Source organism: Trachemys scripta, chromosome 12, assembly GCF_013100865.1.
Source record: "Trachemys scripta elegans isolate TJP31775 chromosome 12, CAS_Tse_1.0, whole genome shotgun sequence".
In the NCBI taxonomy this organism is placed as follows: domain Eukaryota; kingdom Metazoa; phylum Chordata; order Testudines; family Emydidae; genus Trachemys; species Trachemys scripta.
In genome coordinates, this window is record NC_048309.1 from 20,125,835 (window position 1) to 20,153,177 (window position 27,343).

The following is a 27,343-nucleotide window of genomic DNA, read 5'->3' on the forward strand; positions in this document are numbered from 1 at the left end:
GGGTCTCTCAGAACTCTGCCAATATCTAACCACCTAGTGTTGTCTACACAGGGACTTAGGTCCTGTTAGCTACACTGCTCACGAATGTGGATTTTTCACACTGATGACATTAAACTGACCTAATTTTCTAGCATAGATCAGGCTTCAGTAGGGGCAGGTGTGAGTATCCCACCCAGTGACGTAGCCAGTTTCTCAGTGCAGGGGGGAGCAACCATAAAAAAGGCGTCCCCCCACCTTGGCTCCTCCTCTGGCCGCTCCGCAGCCCCCCCGGGCTCCTCCAGCCATGCTGTGCCCCCCCCCCCCGGAGGGGCTCGGCGCGGGGGAAGGGGTGGCGGGCGGGCACTGCTCGCTTCTCCCGAGAGCTGGGGGGAGAAGAGCAGTGGGGCAGGCAGCAGCTGGCGGGCAGATCCCCTCTCCCCGGCAGCTTCCTAGTTCCCTCACCTGGGCAGCCCAGCAATTTTTTCAAAAGCGGAGCCTGCAGGGCCACCACTGGGCTCCTGCCGGCAAGGGGGGGGCAGCACGGCCAGACTCCAGAGGATCCATTTGGGGGGGCAGCGGGCGTGACCGGAGGAGCGAAGCCCGGGCTCCTCAGCCCTCGTGCCCCACGCTCAGCACGGCCACCTCCTGCAGTGGCTCAGGGCTTGGTGGCCCAGCGCTCCGCACCTGGCGGGCAGATCCCCTCTCCCTGGCAGCTTCCTGCTTCCCTCGGCCCGGAAATAGAAACATTTTTGAAAGTGGGACACTCCTCCCCCCATGAGATATACATTCATTTCACTTTGGGGTATATTTAAGGCCATCTGGGGAAGCACATGAACAGATTTTTCTTTTTGATTAAAACATAGGTTACCTTTAGCTCCGAGTACAAGAGAGCTCATTAAGAGGATAAAAATTGTTACGTTGATTCCAAGTGGTGGGGCCTGCCTCTGAACTTTGTCCTGCCAGCTTTGTTTTTATGTAAGTAAGAGCTGCCCAAAGCCATGTGACTTGGCTGGACTGGAATCTGGGAGGGTTTGGAGTTATTAGTAGCTGGGTGAAGTGGGACTTTATAGACTTATTTTTAAGAAGTGCAGCAGGTTTATACCACTCCTGTTCCAGCAGGTGAAATGATTCAGTTACATCTCATGGGTCATAGGTGTAGTATAATCAGCCTTTTTTCTAAAGTCTTATGCACAGAGTCCCTGTGCTGTAAACTCTGGAGGGCAGTGACTGCTGGAACTGAACAGTTGAGTTCTGCTACTTTGCTCCAACCCCAAGATGTTGCAAATTCAACCCAGTGTCTGAGAAAGCCCTTTCCCCAGAGACTGGGGAAAATGGAGCAGGGCCCAGGTTACTGATGTGGGCAAAAGCCACCACGCTCCCTTTACAACACAAAGTTTTTGCATTATTATTTGTTTCATCTGTGGTACTATTGTGGTGGAAGCTTTGGAAAGTTCAGGCCATTTCCTCAGCTCAAAAAAGAGGAAGTCTGGGCAGAAGAGCTTATTCAGAAAAGTAAATCCACCCACCCCTCATGACTGTAGCAAGAGGCATGTGAACATGGAGAACCTAGGAATAAATCAGCCTCAGTTCCCTCGGCAAACAGCAAGTCCCAGAGGAGTAAACATCACACATGATTCAGAGAAGTTGGCGGATATATTGGCCTTATAGAAGAAGCAGATTGCTCAAGAGCCTAGTAGACAGGACATAAAACATTAGCAAACAATGAGGAATGAAATAAACATTTCTGCTACAACCACGTAGGAGTCTGAATGGGAGAGCCCCATCCCATTTCCCTAGACATCTGCTAATGCTGCCCACTAAGCACCTGGGGCATCTAGAAGGGAATAAGGGCTTGTCTACACCTTACATTTTATAGCGCTCTAACTTGCTGGCTCAGGGAGGTGAAAAATCACCCCCCGAGCACAGCAAGTCTGAGCACTTTAAAGTACCAGTATAGACAGGCTCCGAGTGCTGGGGCTCAGAGCGAATCCCCTTGTGGAGATGGATTACCAGGAGCACTGGGAGAGCTCTCTCCAGCACGACCACATTCACATTTCAAAGCGCTGCCGTGGGAGCGTTCCCACAGCAGCACTTTGAAGTTTCCAGCATAGACATACCCTAAAACTCCCACAGGGGCTCTAATCCAGTTAAATATAGCACCTTGTAGAAGGTGCATCACTTCTCCTAGGGAGCAGTCTTGCTGTAGCCCCTAGGCCAGGCAGTTTTGCAGCCTTCCCTTACCGTATGGTTATGGAGTGGCTGTGTTTAAGCAGCCTCACACTATTAGAGAACAGGCAATGAGGTTCTAAGAGGCTGACTAGGTGCATTGGATCCTGAAGGCAACAGTAGCTCTAAGGTTCTTGGAGTTGCATCAGTTTAATTTCTATGTGTAGATAAACCCTTAGTTAATCTGGAATAAGATAAAGTGTGAATTTAAAGTGAACTAATTTGGATTAAGATAATTTGGACTAAAGTGCTCGTTCTGGAATAAGAGCATCCACACATGGAGTTAATCAGGAGCAGCTATTCAGGAATGACTCCTCATGTAGACAAGCTCTAGAAGTGTGGTTTTAAACCTATTCAATTAGCTGGGCAGTAGACTTGCAGGCATTAAACCCAAATAACCAGTTTTAAACCAATGTGCATCTCCACACAACAGTTTGCATGGATTTAACTAGATTACACACAAATTTGAATCAGGTAAGGCCTAAGTGCCAGGTATTGTTTATGTTAAAAAAAAAAAAAAAAACACACAACAAAAAGTTTTAGAAAGTACCAGTTTATTTGATCAAGTACCAGTGGGAAAAACCCCAAACAAAACAAAAAAAGCACAATTACATGAGAGAATCTCTTTCACACATTTAAAAAAAAAAATTCATGCTTCACAGGTGGCGCTGTCTGTAGACAAGAGTTGCAAATGGGTTACTTCCATAACAGCAGAATGAAAAAAAAAAAAATAAAGTTTCCACATATTCATTCATTCCAGAGCTAGGCCCTGGGACAGGCTAGTCTTTGAATTGAAAGGAACCCATTTAAAAATAAAAATAAAAGGGGCAACTCCTGCTAGAGACTTTGTTGCAGGGGTTCTCAAGCTACAGGATCAAACCTTAGCAGAGAGTCCACAGAGAGGAGACCCCTTGCCCCATAGCTACAGAACATAGAAGAGATCCACTTGTCCTCTCCTTTACACCACTAGAATCAGGTGCAACTGCACTGATTCCAGTTTAATTATACAGGTGCAGAACTACAAATGGAAAGAGAATCAGGTCTAAGGTCTACAAAAAGACATTCTCCAGGGCCTTCAGAACCAGCATGATTTCAAGCAGTCTTGTGCAAGAGGACATCAGACCACTATGGGCTACGTTGTATGCAGTTGCCTCCACTCTCCCCACATACACAAAAAGCCACCCTACAGTCAGCTATGTTGTAATCTTCATTGTTATCTGGAAAAGCAGCGACTCAGATCTAGCAAATAAGACTGATGCAACAGGACCAAGATAAGTGGGTGTTTTATACACCAATTCTGGAACTAGCCAAAGACTGCCAGAAAACCCTGTAGTGAGTAGAAGATGCATGCCTGTCCTAAAAATGTTTTGTGGAACTGGACCAACTCTGAGAGGTAGGATCTGCTTAAAATGATACACTAGAACATCTTTAAAAAAAAAAGTTAACTGCAAATGGCTTGAGGAAGTCAGTGTTCCCAGAGAGCCACCTTAGCAGGAGACACGAACAAACAATATTCTAAATACCGAAAGCCATCCTTCTGAAGGGAAAGGGAATAAAGGAGACTAGTTCAAACTCTTAAAAATAGCTTAGCCTATAAACTGAACAGCAATTTTGCTAGAGAAAAGGTAAAGGTTACTTCCTTTGCACAGTGAGCTTCCAACTTTTGTTTGCATCCCATCCCATAAATTAGAAGTGTCACTTTGAAATGAGGGGCAAGGGATCTCCGCTCCACCACCTGGCTATGAAGGAGCAAGGCTGACATTTTCAAACACAGCAACTGTTTCTAATTCATGGAAGTTAATCTGATGGCCACTGCATTCAGGGCACGCGGAGTGTTAGTGACCTGGCTAGTTCAGCAACCATTAGCCTGACCCCCAGCTGTTTATGAACAAAAAAGGAAAATATTACTGCATTCAACATAAACAAGACATTGCACAAAGAGCAGCATATAAACTAGACCAATACGCCCTCCCTTACACATAGTAAGGCTGCACAAGCCCAAAAATCTCTAGCCTTTTTATTCTTAACATTTGTACACTTTGCTGGAAAAATATATATATAAAATATATAGCTCTATAGGACTGATTACAATATATTACAGGCTAAAAAATTCCCCATCTTTCCCTACAATATACTTTAATCATGTTTTAAGAATCCAATTTTGCATACAGAGTAATTCTTGCAGAAGTTATTGCCTTCAGTTTATAATTAAAAAAATTCACAGAATAAAGCTTAAATAGTTTTGACAATCATAAGAGATTCATTATATTAGTGTTTTATATATAAAAATGAAAAAAATATAAACAAAACATGAGAAGAACCATAAATAATCCTATAAAAATCAAATCCAAAAATTATGGAAAATCCCCATAAATATCAATTGCATACAGTAGCTGCTATATAGAAAGAGAAACCTGTAACATACTGTAGTCAATGCTGCTTCAGTTCAGAATATGAATTGTATAAAACACAATATATATACACACACATCTAGAGAAATGCCCAGCCAAAGGAAACTAAAAGGATTAAAAAAAAAAAATTCCTAACATTTTTTTTTTTTTTTAACACTAGATTTTTTTAAATTTCAGAACCGTTTCTACAAAACATAAAACATTAGGCTATTTTTCCTAACAACATTTTTTTTTATAAAATCCTACATTAAAAGGTAATATTTCTCCACCTGTAAGAGACTTGGTACAGGGAAAGGTTAGTCTCAGAGTCAAGCAAGCCAAGAGGCTTTCCTGATTTTTGCGGATTGTGACCCTACCAAGGGCCAAAAAAGGAAGAGGAAACTTCTCCTTAAGAGCCATTTAGGCCACAAAGTTATTTCTCCCAAGGGCACAGCTCCTCCCAGATAAGGCAATGGTACAGTGTAGTGTAAGAGATTCATAGATATTCTCTAGAAAATGTTTTACATGTGGCGGTCCTGCAGCAGGCCAAATACTACAGGGGAAATAGAATAAAAAACCTTCTACAAAACAAGGCAAATTGGAGAGATGCACACCAGATGCAAACACACACAATTGGCTTCCATATAAGCTGCATTATATACACCCTCCACTCAACCAAAAATACAGAATTTGGCAATCTTTTGCACTCCTTCCCTTGCCCCCCCAATATAGCCATGACAAGGTTTCCCCCCAGACGCTTTGCATTTTGTTGTGCCCTTGTTAGTTTAGCAGGATGGAAGGGTCGCACAGAAATATTTTTTTTAAAAATCACTTTGAAATTAGATCCAAGAGAGCATCGATTTGGAGCATCTCAGCTGAGGTCCAAATGCTTTAACAGTCAGTTTTTCTCCCCAGAGGGGCACAAGGTGCTGGTGACTTTAAGCGTAGAATTCATTTGTAGGGGCTTTCTTGTAGATTGGTTTTTTGCCAAGATCATAACTCCCCTCATCCTTTTTCTTCATGCGATAAACCAACAGGAGGATCAGGAAGACAGCAAACAGCAGCCCCACTGCCCCACCTGCAATAAGAGCTGGAAGAGAGTATGGAATGAATATAGCATTTAGGAGGAAACTGCTACCCTGTGAGAAGCTGCCTCATAAACCCATGAAATCTATCCTAGAGTTCCAGCATTTTGGAGCTTTCTACTGGCAGCTTCCATCTTGCTGAAAGTGACATTTTCAGTCCAAATGGCATCTAGAGACCAGAAGTCACTTTCCACCCAGTTTATCCATAATTAAAAAACAGAGTTGAATAAAAAAAAGTTTCTTCTGATTAAAGCAGGACAGAAGCTTCCCTAATACTCAGTGCCTCCCAGCTTACTAGAACAAAGTCAGTTGGGTTGTGTGCTTTTGGTCAGCATTCTTGCCCTCTAAAGTAGTGGGAACAATCAAACCCCATTTTTGGCATCCCCATTTCCCCTTCCTCCCACATTTACAGTGTGGCTAATGAGTCAATAGACTTCGGGGACTGAAGTTACCTGCAAGAACTTCTGTTCTCTCAAAGAGGCTGCTGTTAGCTGTGCTGGCCATGGAAATCTTGTTGGACGGGTTCAGTTCCTCAGGGGGCAAGACTTTACGTGGAGTTAGTTCATTCTCTACCACCAGGTTTTCATCCACATCCTTTGTCCCCTTACCAGGATCTTCAGGGATATAGTTGTCACTCGAGAGCTGAATAAAGCAGAGACAAACCACACCCTGTCATGAGCAGCTACAAAACACTTCAAAACAGGAGAGACAGGAGGGGCAGGACAGGTGAGGTCATTTAAGAGTTCAGTGCATTGTGAGCACCTTATTTCAGTGGACTGGATGTGGAAGCCAGCTGCTTTGGGGGGTGTGGGAGGAAGAGGAGGAGTGGGTTAAGGTGACAAGAGCCTTTCACAGGCAGGCAGGCCGGCCAGATACCACACAGAGGGGCTGTTGGGCTAGGTTTTTCTGAGTGTGCTCAAACACCACCACCTACCATAGGACTCTCTTCAGTGGTTGAAGTCATGTCATCTTCAGCATCTAAACAACATGCAAACAATACAGAATTAGTTTCCCTTTGCTTTCAGAGTGTTTTCCCAAAGCCCAGACACACACTATATAGCAGCACTAGCTGCTATTGTCTAACGAGGGCTCTACTTTGATTAAAGTTCCCTCTTATCTGCAAGTACTTTCACCAGTTAAATATAATTTTGATTACACAAAGCCACATGATGCAAGCTCAAGATTACCTCATTCAGAGAAGAAATCTTCAGTTCCATCAAGTGGCTCTTGCTGCAGGGTACCAGGATTTGCTCAGAAAGCGAATATGCTCTTGTGTGCTAGGCTGGCTTCAGGAGGGCACTCTTTTGAACACCCATCCCTAAGGTACTAACCATCAAGATCTGCCTGAACATGCCTGGTACTAATTTCAGAGCTTGTTCTTTACCTTTTGAGAACACAATGTGCACATAAAAAGGGCAACAAAGAGCTGTTTAAACTAGTTTATGCTAGGAGTTTTGAAAGCCATAAAGAGTTATCTGAAAACACTGACTTAACTAGCTTTCACTACTACACTGGTTTTAGGGGCAAAGTGGGAAGATTCAGAAACGTTGGGGCTGGAGGAAGATGAGATTTAACAAAACTATTTAAACTTTACAGCCCCTTCATATTAAGAGGGGGAAAGGATTTAAGTAATGCATTGTCTGTCTACCCATTGAAGATAGCATGTAATCTCATTACAGGGGTGACTTACTTGGATGCCCCCATAGAGAGGGAAGACAGAAGGAGTCCCACATCATGGCACGGTGCCCTTTTGCCGTTCCTATCAGTGTACTGCACCCAAGGAAGCCTCCATATGGGAGGTATTTGATTAGGCTGCTCTGTTGATCCCTCTCAATGACTTGCTAAGCTTAGCTTTACAGACTGTGTAGCCCATTGGAAGTCCCATTAGAGCAGGGGTCCCCAAACCAGGGGGGGGGGGAGGGAGGGAGGGAGGGAGGGGAGGACGACCACTCAGGGGGTCATGAAATTATATGGGGGGGGGGCGGAAGCCGTCAACCCCCCCCCCAAACCCGTGTTTTCCCCCCAGCTTTTAAAAGGGTGTAAATTAAAAAAAAAGGGTTTTTAATTATAAGGGGGGGGGGGTGTCACACTCAGGCTTGCTATGTGAAAGAGGTCACCAGTAAAAAAAAAGTTTGAGAGCCACTGGATTAGAGAGCCTGTGAGACTCAGGGGACTATGTAGTTTTTCCAGGTCAGAGATATGAAGATGCAATAGTCAGAGGAAGACTCCAATGTAAAGACTATTTCTTGCCTACATACCATCATCATCATCTCCAGAACCAGAAAACCAGTCACTCTCTTCGGTCAAGTCAGGCCTGAGGTCACTGATATCTTCATCATCTGGCAAGGCTCCAGAAGAGAAATAGTCCTCTCCATACCTCTCTGGGTCCATGGTCTCAGTTTCTCTCACCTGAGAAGGGAAAACCAGCATTAGACATTATGCAGAAACCCAGACAGTTCTCAGGCTGCCAGCAGCCATCTGCAACCAGATCAGTTGAGCCAGCACAGTAATATTTCACCATTTACTGGTGAAGTTCAATTCAGCCCAGCGAAAAGCACCACCTTTACTAGCTTGAAAACAGCCGAATTCCCCTAGTTCTCTGAGGCCAGGAACAAAGATCAGCCAGGGTGGGGATTTCCAGAAAGACTGTTCAGAAGGTTCCCATGAAGTGACCAGGGTCTGAATTTACTGAAAACAGCTTTCTGGGCAAGAGCTCATGGCAAAACCCCTTGAGGTAGAAGGGAGGAATAAGTTTAGTGTGACAGGCAGGAGGAGGAGTAGTGGGACCTATACCCAGAGAATCTTTTCCAAGCCTGTGTCAAGAGCTAGATTGGGTTCTCCCTGTAGCATTAAAACCCCAAAGCCAGTATGTTTAATAGCATCATTATTTCATTTACAATTCAGATACTTTATCATACAAAGGTTAAAACAGAAATTTGTTTGCTCCTCACATCTGTATATTCTGGGGAACAATACGACAAGATCAAAGGCATTACAAACAGGAACTCATTTGTATAAAGTGTCCCCTCAACAACACACAATTCAAAAAGCAAATCGCTCAGCAGTTCCCATCTGAAACTAAAACCATGATACTGGGATCTGACTAACAGACATATGTGCATTAGCGTGGTAGCAACAGCACATTGAAGCCAGTCTGCAGGGCATAGGGGGTGAAGGTAGAAGATTTAGACCAAGATTATACAAGTTCCCATAACTATTCTGTATAACTCTAGTGACCCTTTAGGGCCAGTCCAGGAGAGAATTCCATAACTGAGATCATGGACTGTCCACACTTCCAAACTGGCAGAATCCAGCATTTGCTGTGGAATTCCAGCAGCAATTCACAATTCCACAGCCATTAAGTCATTTGCTTGTTAAGGAATTTAACCCTTTCCTTACAGTTGGAAGTACAATGCAAACTGAACGGACAGCTGCTGCCACCACCACTCGTTTCACTAGCCTTATTTTGCTAATGATTCCCATTGCTATCACCAGTTCTGCTCCACTAGTGATAGAAATACTGGGAGCACTAGTGTGGCTAGGGGCGCCACTTGTTACAAGCATGGAGATGCAGGGTTAAATGGAGAGGGGGGAAGTGGAGACTGGGGGGTGGGGAGGGGAACACAAAATGTTGGTTCTCCACCAAAGCAGCTCACCCTCCCTTCCTCCAGATGGAATGCTGCCTTATCTGGTAGCTACTGGAACCATTTCATCATCAGTGTTAAGTACTCTCAGTGCTTCAAGGCAGAGTGAGGGGGGGAGGTGGGGTCAGAAAGCAGCCTGTCTGCTGCCTTGCCCCAGGCATGGTCCCACTGCAATAAGAGACCTGCGGCATGGCTGCAGCTAGCCCTGCTCAACTTGTGGGGCACAGGCTGCAGAGCTAAAAACTGTAGTATAGGTAAATCCATAAAAGCTTTATTACAGTGCCAGAAAAAAGTGGTCTTTTCCCCTCACACCAACAATCCACTTCCACATCTGTAGATACTGGGGTTGCCCCAGCCACCAGGCTCTGCAGTCAGGGTATGAGAAGCTTCTCCTCATATCCTGAATTCCAGGGGCTAGAACAGTGATGCAATAGCTTTTCAGGCAGCTCTGGTTCATTCCACCTCTTCAGAGTCAAAAGGGACCAGAACGCTCAACTGAGCATCCTGAAAAACCAAGAAGAGTCTGATGCTGCCAGACTCCTCATCTCCCATTCCCCATCTCATGCCCCAACTAAGACTGCTAGAAATACAGCCTGGAACAAACATTCCCAGCATCACTGGTCATTTATAGGACAACTTTTATGCCAACCTTAGTTAGAAAAGAGGCATCTGAAGCTAGCCAAGACACCAGGGCTCCCTAAAATGGTACTTCAGCACAGGCCACAGCTGGAATGATGAAGCTGCTTCTCATCCCAGACTGCGGATGTTTTATTAAGATACAGAAAGGGTTTGATTCCCATTGGCCACTATTCAGTAAGTCAGGGTGTCCCCCCAGATAATAGAACAGGAGTACTTGTGGCACCTTAGAGACTAATAAATTTATTAGAGCATAAGCTTTCGTGGACTACAGCCCACTTCTTCGGATGCATATAGAGTGGAATAAATATTGAGGACACACACACACACACACACACACACACACACACACACACACACACANACACACACACACACACACACACACACACACACACACACACACACACACACACACACACACAGAGAGAGCATGAACAGGTGGGAGTTGTCTTACCAACTAGCTTTCATGTAGTACAATGGCAATAGGTGGAGGAGGTTTTCCCTTGCAGAGCATACAAAATATTGGCAGGTGTGCTAGGTTACATCTTTGTGTCAGCTCACCCAGACTGTACTCACAACTGGTGAATCAGAGCCATCAGGCAGACAGAAAGCAAACGCCTAACAAGGGAGGCTCAAGCGATAACTAGGCTGGATCAGAGAGTCTGAAGCGACTGAGTAACCTGCCTTATTAGATCAAGCCAACAATGAGTAAGAATGGTAGACATTTGTTATTGGTGGGTACTTTGGAATGCACCAGGTTCAGATATCACAGGAACTTATTCATCAAAATACACACAGACAGTGTGTACAAGTGAGTGAGGTCCAATACTAACGAAGTTACTGACTCACAGCAGTCGATAAGATTCTATGGAGTGTTTTATGCCGTTGCTCATTTGGCCCTGGGCCCAGGAGAATGCAAGTGGGAAGCTCATGCTCCATCTACAGTAACTTCCTGGAAAACATCCAGACAGTTACACTGGGGGAGGTGAGCAGTAGCAGAGGGACCTACACTTCTACACATTTACTCATAGAAGATTAATTGAGTATTCTTAGGGGCTTGGAGTTGAGATTATTTGAGGTCCTGGGGTGCTGTTGGGCATCTCACTTCCTTCCTGTGTGGGTAAATGTGGTGAAGTTCATTCCAGGTTTCTCCCTACACAAACTCAAAACATACCCACAACAAGCAGGCACCTCCCTGGAGCTAGGTGCAAATCCCTCCTTGCAGAGGACTCTGAATGGAAAGAGTTAACAGTGAAGTGTCTGTGCTCTTTGCAGGGTGGATCTGGAACAGTGACATTCCTCACATACACACCTGCAAAGGGCACACAGGAGCAGTTCAGAGAGAGAGACCCCAATGGGGTTTGTGGGCTCAGGGAGAGGCTTAGTGCAATGTTACTGTTTCTTTTAACACTGTCTAATAGGGACATTGCATTTCTAAAGCTGGAGGAAAGTCTCCCTGCTTCCCCATATATATATTCTACAGGCCGCCCTAGGAGGCAGTTTCCAGGTATTCAGACTCCCTCCCAAATGGGAATTTGCAGCCCATGGGGGTACAGAGTTAATAACCCAGTGGTTCTCAACCTGCGGCCCACAGGGCATCCTTAGGGCCATATGGGTAGTACTGGATGCAGCACACAACACATTGGTAAACAGGTTGAGAACCACTTCCCCTTTTCAAAAGCATCTGGCACTTGCCGAATGTCCCCCACAGCCACATTCGGCCTAACACTTGCGGCAGTCACCAGCTGGAGGCTGGCATTGGATCGAAATGGCTTGTGGCCAGTTGTTCTGCCACCTGCTATTACTGCGCTGGAACTAAGTTCAGCCACCCTTATGATGAGAGAATGACTGCACAGCCTCACCTACTTCTGGCAGCTGAAGTCAAGCCTTACTGCCAATATGCTTTAGCAAATAGAATCCTTTAACTACAGAAGGATGTTGCTTCTGCCAAAGTCCAGTTCCAGGATTTCTTCTGGATGTTAAGCAGCTTTTACTCACACAGTGACGTGAGTGCCAAGTAAGATTAACATACATCATTGGGGGAGGGGAATAGAAGGAAGGAGAAAGGGCAGGAGCTTTCCCTGCCTAGCAAAAAGAGGTTTACTTCTTAGCTGCCAGCCAGAGCGTGTGCAGGTATGCACGCACTCTGCCTTTACCTTCACATGCTGCTTCAGTAGGATCCACGCAGGGGAAGTGAATGTTTAGGTACTACAAGGATTAGCACACTAGACGTGCCAAGATGCACAGGAGGCCCCTACCTCTGCATGGATCATTCATGTAGAAGAAGCCTAAGGCTTCAGGCTGAGGAGCTGGCAGGGCTGTGATACCTGATCCCCTCTCCGGATGAGGAGTCCAATTTCAGAGTGGCTTTGGCTTGATTTCAGAAACCCAGATCAGCACTCGCTGCTTCTCACAGTGAAGTCTGCTCACACTGCCGCCCACAAAATTCCCATCTAACATGTAACTTTCCTCCGCCACTGACTAGTTCTGAGAAGGAAAAACAGTAAACTCTAACCAAGCCTGCCTCCTCCAGCCCACACACCACTGCCATAGCTTACGTGCCCTTTCACAGGAGCAGAAAATGAGTAACATTCTCTAGGGCAAGGGCATGAAATGCACATGATCAACTTTTAGTGCTGGCCATTGTCTCTGATCAAACACACCAATGTTTGAATTCACTCCATGCTTCTTTGAAGGCTGGTAGAAAGTGAGCTGGATGGGGGTTGCACATGCAGAGTCCCAGGCATCTGAAGTGCAGGGAGCGCTTTCCAGCGTTTCCAACAACCCAGATAATGGAGCCCTAAAACTTGCTTCAGCGTTTCTGTTTCCCAGCACTGTGTACACAAGCCCAGGAGTAAACAGGAGTGAGTTGAAAGTCAAAAGAACATGGACAAAAGAACATGGACATGGGCCAAATTTGAGAGGGCGGGAAGTGACAAGAGAGGCAAATCAGCACTTAGTTAACTATTTGCACCCTGCAAAGTCAGAGGTATGGGGAGCTGGTCTGATGGCTCCTTTGCCGATAATCATGTTTACTGATAGTAAAAGAATTCTATTCTTAATTTTAACACCTAGGAAAATCAAGAACTGATTTTCATCAGATTGCTCAACAGAAGGTGTCTCTCACACATACACATCCATTCATATGACCACTGGAAAGTGACTCCAACCCAGACAAGTCCTGCTGCAAGTCCCCCCTGCTCCTCACAGAGTGAATTTGAGAACGAGTCATACAGGATCAGACTAGGGATCCATCTGGTCCAGTATCCTGGTCTGACAGAGGAAGATGTGAGATGTTCCATACTGGAAAAATCATGGACTAGCCTGCCCAGATGGGAAGTTTCTTCCTAATCTTGTCAGTAGTTGATTTGTGCTCTGAAGCAATTATCCTGCTCAGTACAGCCAGATCACAATAGATATCTAATCCTTTTGAATTCTACTTTGATCTTTGTCTCAATATCTTCAAGCAGTAAGTTCCACACTAATGGTGCATTGTGTGAAAATATTTCCTAGTTTTGAATTTGCCACCTTTCAGTTTCATTGAACGTCTCTTTGTTCTTGTGTTACAAGACATGGGGGAAGTTAGAAGTTCCTGATCTACCTTCTCTATACACCATTTTATAGTGAGAACCATCTTGTCCCTCTCACTAAACTCAGTAGTCCTGACCTTTTCAGTCTCTTAATGCAAGACTGTGTTCCTCTAGTCATTTCCATTGCTATCTCTGAATACACTGTGTTCTGAGGTTTGAACACTGTACTCTAAGTGAGGGTATACCATGGATTTATAGAATAGTATTGAATCTTTTCAGTAGTCTTCTCCAGCCAATTCCTTGCTTCTTGTAGTTCTGCTGCACACTGAGCAGAAATTTTCCATTGAGCTGTCCACAGTGAGGCCTAGGGCTTTTAAACTGTAACCACTCAAGGAAAACTACTCACACAACTTAGTTGTCGGGAGGATTGTTGGATCCCCAATTACCCAGACAGGCTGGAATGGTTTCGAGAATATGCTAAAGCTTGTGGATTTAGGGACTAGAACAGAGTCATTATAGGCTAACATATTAGTTGGGAATTCAGGATAGAAACAAGAGCCCTTACAACATAGCTGACCTAAAACTGAATCATTTAGTGTGTTTGCTCTTGGCTTCACTTCAGAGGTTTCAATAGGAGCCTTTAGAAAGGAGTGGCATGCGTTGTTTATCTTATGACACCAGAGCGTACTCCCATTCTCCCCAGACACCCATAATGTCCCATGCAGCAGAAGTCATATTACTAAAATGCACATCTAGATTTCAAGTTAAAGGATTCTCAAAATGGGGCTTACACAATACGGAAGCCAGCCCTAGAGCCTGTACTCTAAGAATCTGCGTTTAAAAGCAGCATGCCTACACAAAAGCCATCACAACTGACACTAATTAGCCCTCTTGCTGGATGGGTCAGCAGAGAGGCCAAGGACCTAGACCATGGAAAGTGAACTGTGTCAGCACCAGATGTAACCCCTCAAGGGCAGGGACGCGTGGCACACTGGTAGAGTACATACTTGTCGCTTCACTGCTGATGCTTGTGATGTGACTGACTGAAATCTCCATGGCTGTCCTGACATTAGCACTGAATTCACTTAAATACTTCACTTCTGCCCCTTCGCCCTTAGTTCCAGGCCACCACAGAGTTGCTATTCTTGTATCAGGAAATCCCAGAAACTAAGCCATTGTTGAAGTAATCTTGGCCAAAATGGATTTGTCCTACCATGACACATGGCTGGGATCCAGCTTGTCAAACTAAGTGTAAACCACTGGAAATCTGATACGGTCATGGAAGTGCTGAGGCCAGCAAGCTGCAGCGCGCATGTGCTAAAAGAGCCGTGAAGACAAGGTAGGCAAAAGAACAAAAACCATGTTCCTAAAAACAAAGGAGCTAAGCCTAAAACAGGAGGGAATTTTCCACCCACAGCCCTTTGTTGATTTACTTACATGGGGCTCCTCTCTACTCCAATCTGTTGGAAAAGATTTTAAACTTTGTGTATTATACTTGTCTTGTTATTTTTAATGTATTTTAATACTAGAATGCCTTGCTTTCCCCCCCTCCACCTTTCCCCTTTATTCCTTCATTCTAGTTTTTCGACTCTTCTACTGTATGTGCTGTCTGATTTGCATCATTATAATTTGCATGATTTTCCTCCAGTTTCCTTCTCTCTTTTCCTTAATCTCTTCCCTGAAAGCCTTGTCTACTACATGTTTTTTCCACTACACTTTCTTACCATAGGTAACAATGGTGGGAGTGCTAGTGTAGACCACAAACTGACAGTTGCGAGCATTTTAACCATCACATTGGCTAGAGCTGGTCAGTTTGAGCAGATGTAAAGGACACCATAGTTAAAATTTAAAATGCAAAATTGTCTACACTAATGATCTGGGAGCAACCTGAGGGGAAGTTGTAAGGGGCAGGAGTGACAAAGCAGTGCAGACAGAGCTTAACTCACATGCTTACATACTGGCACTCCCCTCTGCCCCCTACTCACGACATGGCACCGCTGTGCCCAGGCTTGCCTAGTCTCTCTCTTGCTGGGAGGGAGAGTAGTAGACAGTTACTTTAACAAGCCCTCAAGAAGAAACTTCCAGAGAATTCAGTGATCTTCAGATACCGAACCTCAGACCATTTTAGCATATTTTACAATATCCACCAGACTGCTCTCTCCTAAAGAGATGTTTTGGAGTAACATCAGGCTCAAAACACCTCCAAAACAAGAGCTACTTCTTGTTCCCTTCCAGCTTCTCCAACAGATGCACTGTAGCACCATGGGGTATGCTACCATCCATCTGCCCCTTTAAAGCACAGACAATATCCTCCTCTCCCATTAAGAGCTCTGTTAGAAGGAAATTACCGCTTCAGAAGCAAGAGTTTCTAGAGACTTCCGTCTTGTGTGACTGCTTGCTACTGTGGAAAAAGTCACATGTGACTGAACTCTAACTTTGAGGGGTCCTGCACACTGCGGTAGTAGAGTTATTCCCATGTTAACGAGCATTTCTGTATGTGGTGAGCACAAAGACCTGGTCTACCCTTAAACTTTAGATTGACATTTATGTTGCTCGGGGGTGTGCAAAATTCACACCTCTGAGTGCTGTATCTATGCCAGTCTAGCACCTGGTGTAGATGTGGGTAGGTTGATGGAAGAATGCTTCTGTTGACCTAGCTACTGTTGCTCGGTGGAGTGAGTTACCTACTATGATGGAAAAAACCACTTCTATCACTGTAGAAAGCATCTACACTTCAGCATTGTTGCTGTGCCACTGTAGTTCCCAGAGAGAATAGACAAGCCCCAAATCTCACCAGCAGAAAGTGGGTTGCTTCTTTTCCTCACTCCAAAACTCCTCCTCTTTAGATACATAAACTCCTTAGCAGAGACACTGAAGAAATCTTCAGTCTATGCCTGGGAGCACAGCAAATAACCTTATTTCAATCCAGGTCACATCTTATATCAGCGTTCCTCTGCATAGCAAGTACTGTAACAAATCCACATTAGCTGGCTCACTGTGCCCTCCGATCATCTTTGGTAGTCAGCTTGCGCCACATTATTCACAGGATAGATGGCACTAAAGCCAGAAGGGGCCAAGGAAGAGTTTAATCAAGGTTTCCCTGCACGTGCATGCACTTAAATAGGCTGGAGCCTGCTGAGCCAATTGTTCGAGGAGCTTTCGGAGACAGAAAGTGCCAGTGTGCATTTCCTCCAATATACTTAAAGCAGCAGCAGCTCTCACTAAGCAAAAACTACCTTTACACCCAAACTATCACATAACTTCTTGGCTAGGGTGTCCTCAGGTCAACAAACTGCCAAAATAAACCCAGACCTTTAGGTTAGATCCTGAAGCCTGTGCCGAGTAGGAAATGGCAAGAGACAGAACGGCAGGCCAGGACTTCTGCAGACAGTTACCGTCCAGGTGTCTGGGTGGCAACGAGACTGGAGCAAGAACAAGTTCGTAGGCAGGCATATTCTAGTTGTCGGAGACTGGGAGACTCACTTTCAATTACAGTGCAGTCCTTCTGCATTTCCACCTCAGGTTCCCTACCAAGAACCTTAGCCGGTGGATAACAGTAAGAATAGAATCACTTGTTATTCTTCCTATACATTCCTATTGTGATGTTTTAAATACTGTGGCAATGAGGGGCTTACCCCCACCCCCGCCATCAGCCAACCCTGCAGTGAAAGGATAATCCCGTAGCAATAGATTATAACGTACTAAGCAGAAGTCAATTTGCCATCACCAATTCAGCAAGAGGGCTTTACTGTAGCCAGAACCCAAGGAGAGCGAGTTCCAATATGTAATCCAGAGCAAGCTCTTGGTAACATTGTAGTCTGAGTTTCATGCTCTCTGGGCTCTGTTATCTTTTGACCCATGTGCGTTTGCCTAACAGAGCCCACACTTATTTAAGACTAGGTATCCGTGTCACTTTAAAAAAAACAACACCTCCAGAAGATGCAAAGAGGAGGAGAAAGAATTGATTGGGAGGGATTTCTTGTTTTAATAGTCTGATAATTAGCAAACAGAGCCATAAAAGAGGTTGTACAGTTCCCATGACAGATGGGCACATGCAGGGATCTATTTAAAAGCAAGGGGACTCATTAAGTAGCATCATAACCTTTTCTGTTGAACCAGCTATAGGTGTTTGGAATCTTAAGTATCTATTGGTTACCAAGTCTAATTTCAGCATCTTCACCACAGGGATCTACTCATGTTTTAAAGAGAGATTCAGATAAGCAGCTCAAGGCAGGATAAATAAAGCCAGCCACAGTGTCCAAATTCAGGGTATGGGCGGGAAGAGTCCTTTCTGCCTGTTCTCCCAGGGAGATGATCCTCTTATCAGGGGATTTTCATTCAAACATCAAAGTTTGGTATATAAAAAGGCCAGAGTCAAAGAATGCAATGTAATTTACCTGTTTTCCAAAGTTTAGTCTTCTCCTTCCCTCACCTGAGGGAAACATCTGGAGAACCTTCCTAGAGCATAACTCAATCCCACAAGTTATTTTGCAGGGCTGTTATGTTTTGGGGTTGTTTTTTTTAAAAACTTTTACGTGTGTATTACATTACTAGCTCATGTGTCTTGCACCTTTATAACAGTGTTAGGAAGATCAGACTTCAAAGAGAATAAGGCACATAGCAGAAGTTTGGTGCCTTTCCTAGCTGGCCCAATACAGAGCTAAAATGGCCTGACATGCCACTAATCTAGGCTTGTTTGTACAGTTGAGATCTTGATACTGCACCTTGAAAGTGTTTCAATTCCCCCACAATCTATTTAAGTTTAATCACATCAAGAGACTAGAGATTTAGGTTTGATTTACACTTAGCTATGTTAGTTTAGGAAGGTTTTGCTGGCATAGATGTGACTTTATTTATTTATTTTTAATTAAGAGTGTAGTTAAACCAGAAAAGCCTTTAAGCGTAGCTAAGAAAGGCGCCACTAAGGTCTTGTCCAGGCCCAGAAAGCTAATGCCCACGTCTTAACTATTTCCAGGTACTCACACTTCCCAGAATCATGCAAGTCACCCCTACTAAAGTTAAACATGCTTACAGCACCCCAGCATTCTAGGGCTTGGTTTCCCCCCCCCCCTCCAACAAAGGAATATTTCAGCTTTACACACATACACTCTCCCTCCTTGACTTCCAATCATCTGCGTGTTTGGGCGGGGGGGGGGGAGAGGAGAGAGAGGAAATCTTTCTAAATGCATGCTAGTAATCTAGAAGACCAGAACATTTTGTTGTTCACCCCTTCTTTGGCTTCTGGAATCCATGGACCTCACAGCACTAACAAGGCATTTAGTTACCAGCATGCAATGACAAGGCACATTATTACTGTTAATGTTTATACGACAGTTTTTCTGATGCTTGACCTTTAGTTAGAGTTAGTGCCAAGACAGAATGTATAAACAGCCTCCTCTATAAGAGGCTTCAGAGCATGAGAGAGAATATTCTGTATCCAGTATGCATTTCAATTTGTAATAAATATTTCTTTTCTTGGAAAAAATCCTCATATAAATGAATTCTAGCAAATGAAGTCTCCCCCACCTACCACCACAAGTAGAAGCAGTCTTTTTAAATGGACTCAGAAATAAAATTGGAATCCTTACCACTTTAAGAAAAGATCCCAGTCTCGTTAGAACAGGTGACTCTAATCACAGTGCCAGGAGGGCTTGCTGTACTGACCAAATTCCTAATTTCATAATGCCAGACAGGGAGAAGAAATCCCATTTAGGAGTTGCAGTTTAGCCTTATCAAATTTGAACAATGGTCCATCATGCTAGGTACATCTTCCTCCCACCACACTACATCAGGCCATTGGTCCAATAATTCAGTCTCTGGTCATCAAAAGTAGCCAGAACCTGATGTGATAGACTGAAAAAAAAAAAAAACTCATAATACATCTGTCCAGCTGGAATAGCCTCAGATACAGGATGTCATCACTGCACCAAAAAAAGAGGGTGGGGGTGGTTTTGTTAATTAAAGAATTGCTACCCTCCAGAAAATTCAACCCCTCCTCACACTCCAGAACTGCAACATCAAGGAAAGTTTGAGTCACTGATTCTCAGAAGAGAAAAAACTATTACTGAAGTGCTGACAAGAGGTTTACAGAACCACAGCAAACTTCTGCCTTAGAAAAAGTAATTTTCAGACTCCAACAAGCTTCTGTATTAGAAGTGTGACTTCCACAAGTCCAAATCAGAATGTAATCTCTATTTTTATTAGTAAGAAGTTCTTGGAGAAGTTCTGAACAGAGGCAGCTGTGGCTTTAATGCTTCAGCAACTCATCTGTATGACGAAGAGGCATTAGGTTCTAAATATGTAACTTAAGCTATGTATCCAACACTAAGTGAAAATTCTCACCCACTCTGTCCTAACTGGAAATGGGAGTCTGAAGTATTTAATCCAATAAAAAGCCAAGGCGGCCACATTCAAGTAGGATCTTTTATGGCCCAGCAATGCAGTAACTTACCACATCTAAAGTGTGAAATATTTAACCCACTGCCCCCATCCCATTCACTAGCAATGAACTCAGCCCTGCCTTACCACAACAGCTCCATTCTAGTGGAAATCATTTCATGCCTTAATCTAAAGGGTCTGCATTCTACCAGGTTTCAGCAAGCATCCACTTGCTCACTGATAGAAACAGTTTAGAGGTCAGATATACTCACAGCTAGTCTACACAATTTTTGACTATTTTAACTATATTGTGGTTGTACACTTCCCTAACTCTCTATCGTTTGACAGTTATAGCAGTAGAAGGGTGATGACAGAAAAAAGGTCTACCATGTTGCTTATTTCTGTCAGCACCTGTATACAAATATAACTGTGTCAACATAGGGGATTCTACTTCCCTAACTACAATCCATTGCTAAACCAACATAGTTAAAGTGGTACCCAAAAGGAATAAAACCCCTTTTCAGATCAGCCAGGAGAGAAGCCTCCTGTAGGGACAGGATAAAGCTAACATGAAGTCACACACCTCTACACTGCTGTGAAGATATTTTCCAGTTTGGGGGAGTCCATTATATGCACCAGAGAATTGCCCAGCTGTCAATCACTACACAAATTTAATTCCACTCATCTCAGTGTGAAACAGGGGCTACTTTGACAATAGAGGTCACTTATTTTACCGATACTAGCACCCACTATACCACACTATTCCCAGAGATGCAGTTCCAGCCAAAAATCACACCAGGCATTTAGTAAGCACCACGTATAGAGCAACACAAAGATTCTCCCACTTTAGGACTTTTTATTTTTATTTTTTAAAAAGCAAGAGAGAATCAAACCAAGTGAGGATTCCGAGTCAGCCAAGTGGATTCTAGCAGCAAGTGAGATTTCAATAGAGTATTCAGCAGCAATAAGAGTTTGAAGTGTGGTAAAAACAGGCTGAAGTTTGCACTGTGAAGGTAGACACTCTCCTCCCCTTTGTTAGGCTAGAAGTCAAGTTAACAGATCTCAGCCTTACAGTTGGGAAATAGGACAGAAATAGGGCAACAAGACACCAGACACTATGCAGGAACAGCAGGATAAGAGAGCATATCCTGAAATGGATTCAAGTCATGCACATTGGAAGGGCCATTGTCCCCTCTCCCCACCCAAAACCAGAAAGAAGAGTCCATGGTATCCAGCCATAAACAACAGTTTTCACAGCTGCTGGACTGGAGGTGGATTTCAGCAGACAAACAGTCCACGTATCTTTGCCAAGCCATTGCCAGCCACCTCAAGGACCTGGTGCACTAACAGTAATGTGGGAGGAGTAGAACAAGGTAGAGCACAAGGATAATAATAGACTTTAAGGTCAGAAGGGACCATTATGATAGTCTAGTCTGACCTCCTGCACAACGCAGGTCACAGAATCTCACCCACCCACTCCTATAATAAACCCCTGACCTATGTCTGAGCTATTGAAGTCCTCAAATCGTGATTTCAAGACTTCAAGGTGCAGAGAATCCTCCAGCAAGTGAGCAGTGCCCCACACTGCAGAGGAAGGCAAACCCCCTCCCCCGCAAGGCCTCTGCCAATCTGCCCTGGAGGAAAATTCCTTCCCAACCCCAAATATGGCGATCAGCTAAACCCTGAGCATGTGGACAACAATCACCAGCCAGACACCCAGGAAGGAATTCTCTGTAGTAACTCAGTTCCCACCCCATCTAACATCCAATCACAGGCCATTGGGCAGATTTACCGCTAGTAGTCAAAGATCAATTAATTGCCAAAATTAGGCTATCCCATCATACTATCCCCTCCATAAACTTATCAAGCTTAGTCTTGAAGCCAGATAGGTCTTTTGCCCCCATTGCTCCCCTTGGAAGGCTGTTCCAGAACTTCACTCCTCTGATGGTTAGAAACTGTTGTCTAATTCCAAGTCTAAGTTTCCTGATGGCCAGTTTATAGCCATTTGTTCTTGTGTCCACACTGGTACTGAGCTTAAATAATTCCTCTTCCTCCCTGGTATTTATCCCTCTGATATATTTATAGAGGGCAATAATATCTCCCCTCAGCCTTCTTTTGGTTAGGCTAAACAAGCCAAGCTCCGAGTCTCCTTTCATAAGACAGGTTTTCCATTCCTCAGATCATCCTAGTAGCCCTTGTCTGTACCTGTTCCAAGTTTAAGGATGAATTCAAACTGGGAGACCCAGAACTACATAATGGGTTTGGAAGTCTCGAATATTAGAATTCTCTGAAAAAGTGAGTTCAGCCCTGGGCTACCTCCATCTGTTCAGAATGGAAGAGCCCTCTTCTCAAATAGGGGACTCAGCAAAGTGACTTATGCAAGGAATTTGTTCCCCAGCTTCCATTGTGGAGACTACTTCATGAGAGAAGTTCCTCTCAAGGATCCATCTTGCCAATCAGTTTCCAAAGGATTTCATTCTCTGGGCCACAAGTAAGGGCTCTGGGGACTCCTGCGTAAAAGCTACTGATGAAGATCTTGTTCTTAGTATTCAGAGTACTCAACTGAGGGACTACACAGATATCACTCCCACCCTATTGGGTGTAACCAATTTGCATATTAGAAACATTTCTGTGAAGTGCTAAAAACTAAAAGCAACTAACTGCCTATTCCAGTGGTTTTCAACCTTTTTTCATTTGCAGACCCCTAATGAATTTCAAATGGTGGTGCAGACCTCTTTGGAAATTCAACCTGTAGTCCAAGGACCCCTACCACAGAAGTCTTAGACTAAAGACTGACTGAACAGAATTCAACTGTAAATGCGGCACGTGCTCAGCATGGCATTTGATGCACCGTGAAAAGGGCACTAAACTGTGGGCATCTATGATAACGACAACACTTCTGATGGACCACAGGTTGAAAACCACTGGTCTATTCCCTCCAATACAGCTGCTAGTTTGAGAAGATGCATTAAAAAGCATTTGATTTAGTGACAAGAGCCCATCATCTCCTCTTTTTCCTTCAAAACTCTGTTCCAGGTGCATTAGTCTTTGTAATACAGTCTGTTGCTCTATGTCGGACAGGTACTGTTCTGGCCAAGTTAAATCACACCCACTCCATGAGCCTGCCCAAGTCAGAAGGTGAAGCAGATGGAAAATAAAGTTATACATGCAGATAGCAATATCTTGATTTGATTGGGAGGGACAGATGAGAAACTGGGCAAAGAGCAGAAAGAACAGGCCTCAGGGACTGGTGGTAGAAGGACAAGCCAAACCGGTTTAAACATTAATAATGCTGCATTACTTTCCAAATACCACCATCAACAAAACATCAGCTCAGCCAGTCAGTTGCCCAGTGAGTTCTGGGAAGTGTGAACACTTTTTTGAAGCATTAGTAATAAAGCAGGCAGGTGTTGCAGCAGAAAAGCAGAGCCTACTACCTGCTTCACTCAGACCCCTTCTCTCCCCTCACATCTCCCATTTAATAAGAGCTTGATTAAAGAGATCATCTGGATGTTATCAGTGCAGGACTAGTATATGAAATGGTGCTATGATCTGGCATGCCAACCCCTAAAAGGTTGAAGCACAGCACCTCAAAGATTGGTTTTAGGTACGTAGGATCAATGGAGCTCATAGGAATGGTCTCACATTTAAATATTACATCATGTTAACATGATCCAGTCTGTTACTTAACATAAACAGAGCATAGGAATTATGCCATGGAGCTTTCAGGAATATTTTCAGCCCTTTTACATGTGGTAAGGCTGCCTCAGCCAGAGAAAACCTGGCTGCAGTGAGAGCCGCATGGGGCATCACATGCCACTTGAAAGAAGTAGAGCTTGCTCCAAAGCATTTCTGGCTCTTGCATTGTACAGGCTCTGCGGGAACATCACCATACAGGATCACATAGCCCTCAAGGCCTGCCCTTACACAAACACAAAATAGACTCCATGTCCTGTGGAGTCTCAACAATATGTCTGCACCCTCTCCATATCTTGGGTGTACAAAAATTACAGGCCACATGCTGTGTGATCCAGCATGTTGTACCAACACTACAAAAAGGGACTAACTCCTCCCACACTAACCTAGATGCTGTATCACCAGAGACCGCTCCTCAGTGGGGGTTGGCCCATTCTACTAAAGCAAACTTGGTGGTGCAAATAAAGTCAATATGCCAACACTAGAATACAGCCAAACTAATGAAGCATAGGGCAATATGCTGTATTGAGTGTTCTGTAAACTCAGCATAAGGAGTTATAGATACAGCTATGCAGAAGTGTTTTCTTTGGAGGCATCTGAACTCTTTAGGGCACAGCCTATCAAATCCACAGCCCATTATATTCCCCAAGCACACTAGGTTGCAATGTTAATTTCATACCACATGTGGTCAAAGAGCATCCAAAAGTTGTACTACCCAAGACGTTTTTGCCCTGTGCTAGGCTTTGGATTTAGTTGTGCCTGATGGCAGCCATGACAAGGATTCGGTATCTGATGAATTCACTCGGGCTAGCTGGTCATAAAGAGGGCTGCCAAATGTTAAAGGAGTAGACACTTCATGTATTCTAGCCTGAGAGCTTTCTTGCTAAACCACCAGCATCTTGGATTAGCGCTTCAGGGCAGAAACTTGAACAAAAAGTAATAAGTGGTGACCTGCCTACAGAGCCTCAGGCTGCAAGTGAAACAATGGGGACAATTAAACCTAGTTTGGGGTACTCTAATCTCTTGCAATTGCCCCAGTTCCAATGCAGTCCCTACTAACCAGCACCAAAGCAGGAGTCAGAGCAGGGTGCCTTCTGACTGGAGCGTAGACAATTGTTAAAATTAAAAGTTAAAAGCCAGAAACCCTCTGAGTTACATACACGCCTGTGTTTGTACAGGATCCGGATTCATTTTGCAAGTTAGAGAGGGTCTAATGCCCATAAAAATGAGGGGTCCCAATAGAACTACATGTAGAGACGCTTGTAATTACATTTTACAGCACTCACTATATCTGAGCACCTTACAAGTTCAAAATATAATGTTGAGGGATTTTTAAAAAATTCCTTTCCATCCTCCCTCAGCTTTTGATCTCCATACATCTTTGCTCTCCAATCCTAATCTATATCCTTGATATGCAAGTTCTGCCCCCCCCCCCTTTTCCCAAATTCTGCCATTGCACCTCAAGCCTAACCTGCAGCGTCCCTGTTAGCCCACTCCTGAGCTTCTTTGAGAACTACTGGGGTACAGACAAGCAAGAAAAGCAGGGTCCATCCAAAGGCACGATAGTCACAGAGGCAGAATCAGAAGGGGAAGGTACAGAGGTAAAGGAGCACAAAAGAGAGCATGTATTGTGGTAGATTAGTTGCAGAGTGAGTAGGAGGAAGGTTGTAAGGCATGGGACTAATGTTGATAAAACAGAGCCTGCAGGGCAGGAAGGTGGGTAAGTTGGTTGGTAAGAAAGTAGGGTCAGCATCAGAAGAGGTATCGCCTGATAGGAGGAGAAAAGAGGAAGATTTATGAATAATCAGAAGGAGCTGGAGGACCCAATGTTGGCACAGAGAAGGGAGAGGAAAGGAGTCTCTGACCCAGCAGAGGAAGAGAATGTGGTACAGACTGAGAAGAAAACAAGGAACTTGGTGTAGACAGGCAAGTGGGGAGCAGGATAGGAGTTGAGCCTGAGGGGTAAAACTCAGGTAGACAGGAAAAAGGTATTTGGAAGCATAGCAGTGCAAAGGCAAGTGGCAGATCCATTTGAATGGCAAGCCAAGTAAGTGTTACTCAATTAAACAATAGAAATCGGTCATCAATACATAAATAACGGTGAGTAGTTCCGGATCCATCAAGCCAGGCGGTGCTATCATCAGGATATTTTCAGATGGAAACCAGCTACTCTTCTCCCTCATCCCACTCCATTCAATACACAAGCCAGAAAAACTAGGGACAGTTTAAAACCACAAGACAGGGACAGTTAGGCTAGGTCTATACTACCCGCCTGAATCGGCGGGTAGAAATCGACCTCTCGGGGATCGATTTATCGCGTCCCGACGGCGCTCTAACTCCACCAGCGGAGGTGGTAGTAAGCGCCCCCGACAAAAAGCCCCAGAAGTCGATTTTGCCGCCGTCCTCACAACGGGGTAAGTCGGCTGCAATACGTCGAATTCAGCTACGCTATTCACGTAGCTGAATTTGCGTATCTTAAATCGACTCCCCCCTGTAGTGTAGATGTACCCTTAGATACATCTGCCCCTTTCACCTACTCCAAGTTTATGGAAGTGGGGAAAATCGTGGCCATATTTACTTCAAAGCCTCCTGCCAAGTAGTATGTTCCCTCCCTGGATAATGGCTATAAATTGCTTCAGAAGCAGGCACAAAATCATCTGGAAAGAAAGGCCTCTGTTCTCCCTTGGAAAAACCTAATTTCCTCCTGATGGGAAAAGCCAGGTTTCTGCCACCAGCACATATGATATTAAGTCAGGTAAGGACAAAGTCTCACAGGATATTTGGGGGAGCTAATCCTGGAATCCTGGCTCCACAGCTTAAACATACCGAAAGATGGGGGGGGGGAGGCGGAGAATGGGGTGTTTGAGCTCTGGGAAAGCCTGTGTAACACTTCTCTTCTCCTCCATTAACAAGGCTGGCTATAATCCATTACGCCCCCTGAAGAGAGGAATTAGATCTAGTTGGAGATCATGAGGCGAGGATGGAATTGGAGCAATGCTGTTCTTACCCCAGCTGGAGTATGGGTGCGGGAGCCCTTTGGTGAAGGAAGCTCAGCCGCTTATCTGGGCTTCCCCTCGGCAGCCCGGTATTCTCGGCCCGGGGAAATCGGGGACTGGCACACGCTAAAGGAAAACCGCAGCTGCGGGGCGCGCCGTAGGAGGGGGATTTCAGCAGGTCCCGGTGACGGGAGGCGATTGCCACAGAGCCGGGGTTTGGGGCAGCCTTACTCATACCCCAGCTATGAGGGCTGGGCACGATTTGCGCCATGTGCGGATCCTGGAGCCCGGGGGCGGCCGCAGGAGGTGGGCAGGAGGCAACGTCCGGCCAAGGGCTGTCGCTGTCCACCCCCGGGACGGGGAGGCCTTCTGCCCTACCCACGCACCCCACCAGCAGGGGACGGGGACGGGAAGAGACTCCTGGAGCTGTCCCACTTGGAGCCGTGGTGCGGCCGCTCCCCAGCCCTTCCCTGGCGCTGGGCCGGGAGGGACCATCTGGGACACAGCGAGTGGCAAGAGGCCGACCCAACCCCGGTAGCCTGCAAAGAGGGAGTCCGGACCCGAGCGCTGCCCCCCTCGCTCGGAGCCCCGCGACACCCCCCGGCGCGGGCGGGCACTCACCGACTCGGCGGAGACGGCGCTGGCGGCTACCAGGAGAAGCAGAGCGGCGCAGAGCGCCCCGGGGTGCCTTGCTGACAGCAGCTGCATGGTGCTCGGGTCCCGCTAGCGGAGCAGGCGGCTGTAGCAACACGATCAAACGGCTTGAACGAACCTCACAGC

General features: G+C 45.1%; 1 protein-coding gene across 2 annotated transcripts; it reads right to left on the reverse strand.

The window, feature by feature from the left end:
• Positions 1-2,742: 2,742 nt before the first annotated feature.
• SDC4 (syndecan 4) lies at positions 2,743-27,343 on the reverse strand. Of its 2 annotated transcripts, none has more exons than XM_034787197.1 (5): positions 27,185-27,343; positions 7,939-8,089; positions 6,615-6,655; positions 6,133-6,322; positions 2,743-5,685 (listed from the first exon to the last, which is right to left on the reverse strand). In XM_034787197.1, the coding sequence occupies exons 1-5, from the start codon at positions 27,269-27,271 to the stop codon at positions 5,534-5,536; spliced, it is 621 nt and encodes a 206-aa protein (XP_034643088.1). In that variant the 5' UTR covers positions 27,272-27,343; the 3' UTR covers positions 2,743-5,533. The 2 variants fall into 2 exon arrangements, with proteins under 2 accessions (XP_034643088.1, XP_034643087.1); XM_034787196.1 differs by having other exon boundaries at positions 6,615-6,658; positions 27,185-27,342.

Bases quoted from the DNA above. Each gene is read 5' to 3' on its own strand.
- SDC4 (XM_034787196.1), bottom strand. From the start codon at position 27,271: ATGCAGCTGCTGTCAGCAAGGCACCCCGGGGCGCTCTGCGCCGCTCTG. The intron at 6,659-7,938 runs GTATGTAGGCAA...CATGTTGTTTAG, and splicing joins TTCTGGAGATGATGATGATG to ATGCTGAAGATGACATGACT. The intron at 5,686-6,132 runs GTAACTTCAGTC...ACTCTCTTCCAG, and splicing joins GAGAACAGAAGTTCTTGCAG to CTCTTATTGCAGGTGGGGCA.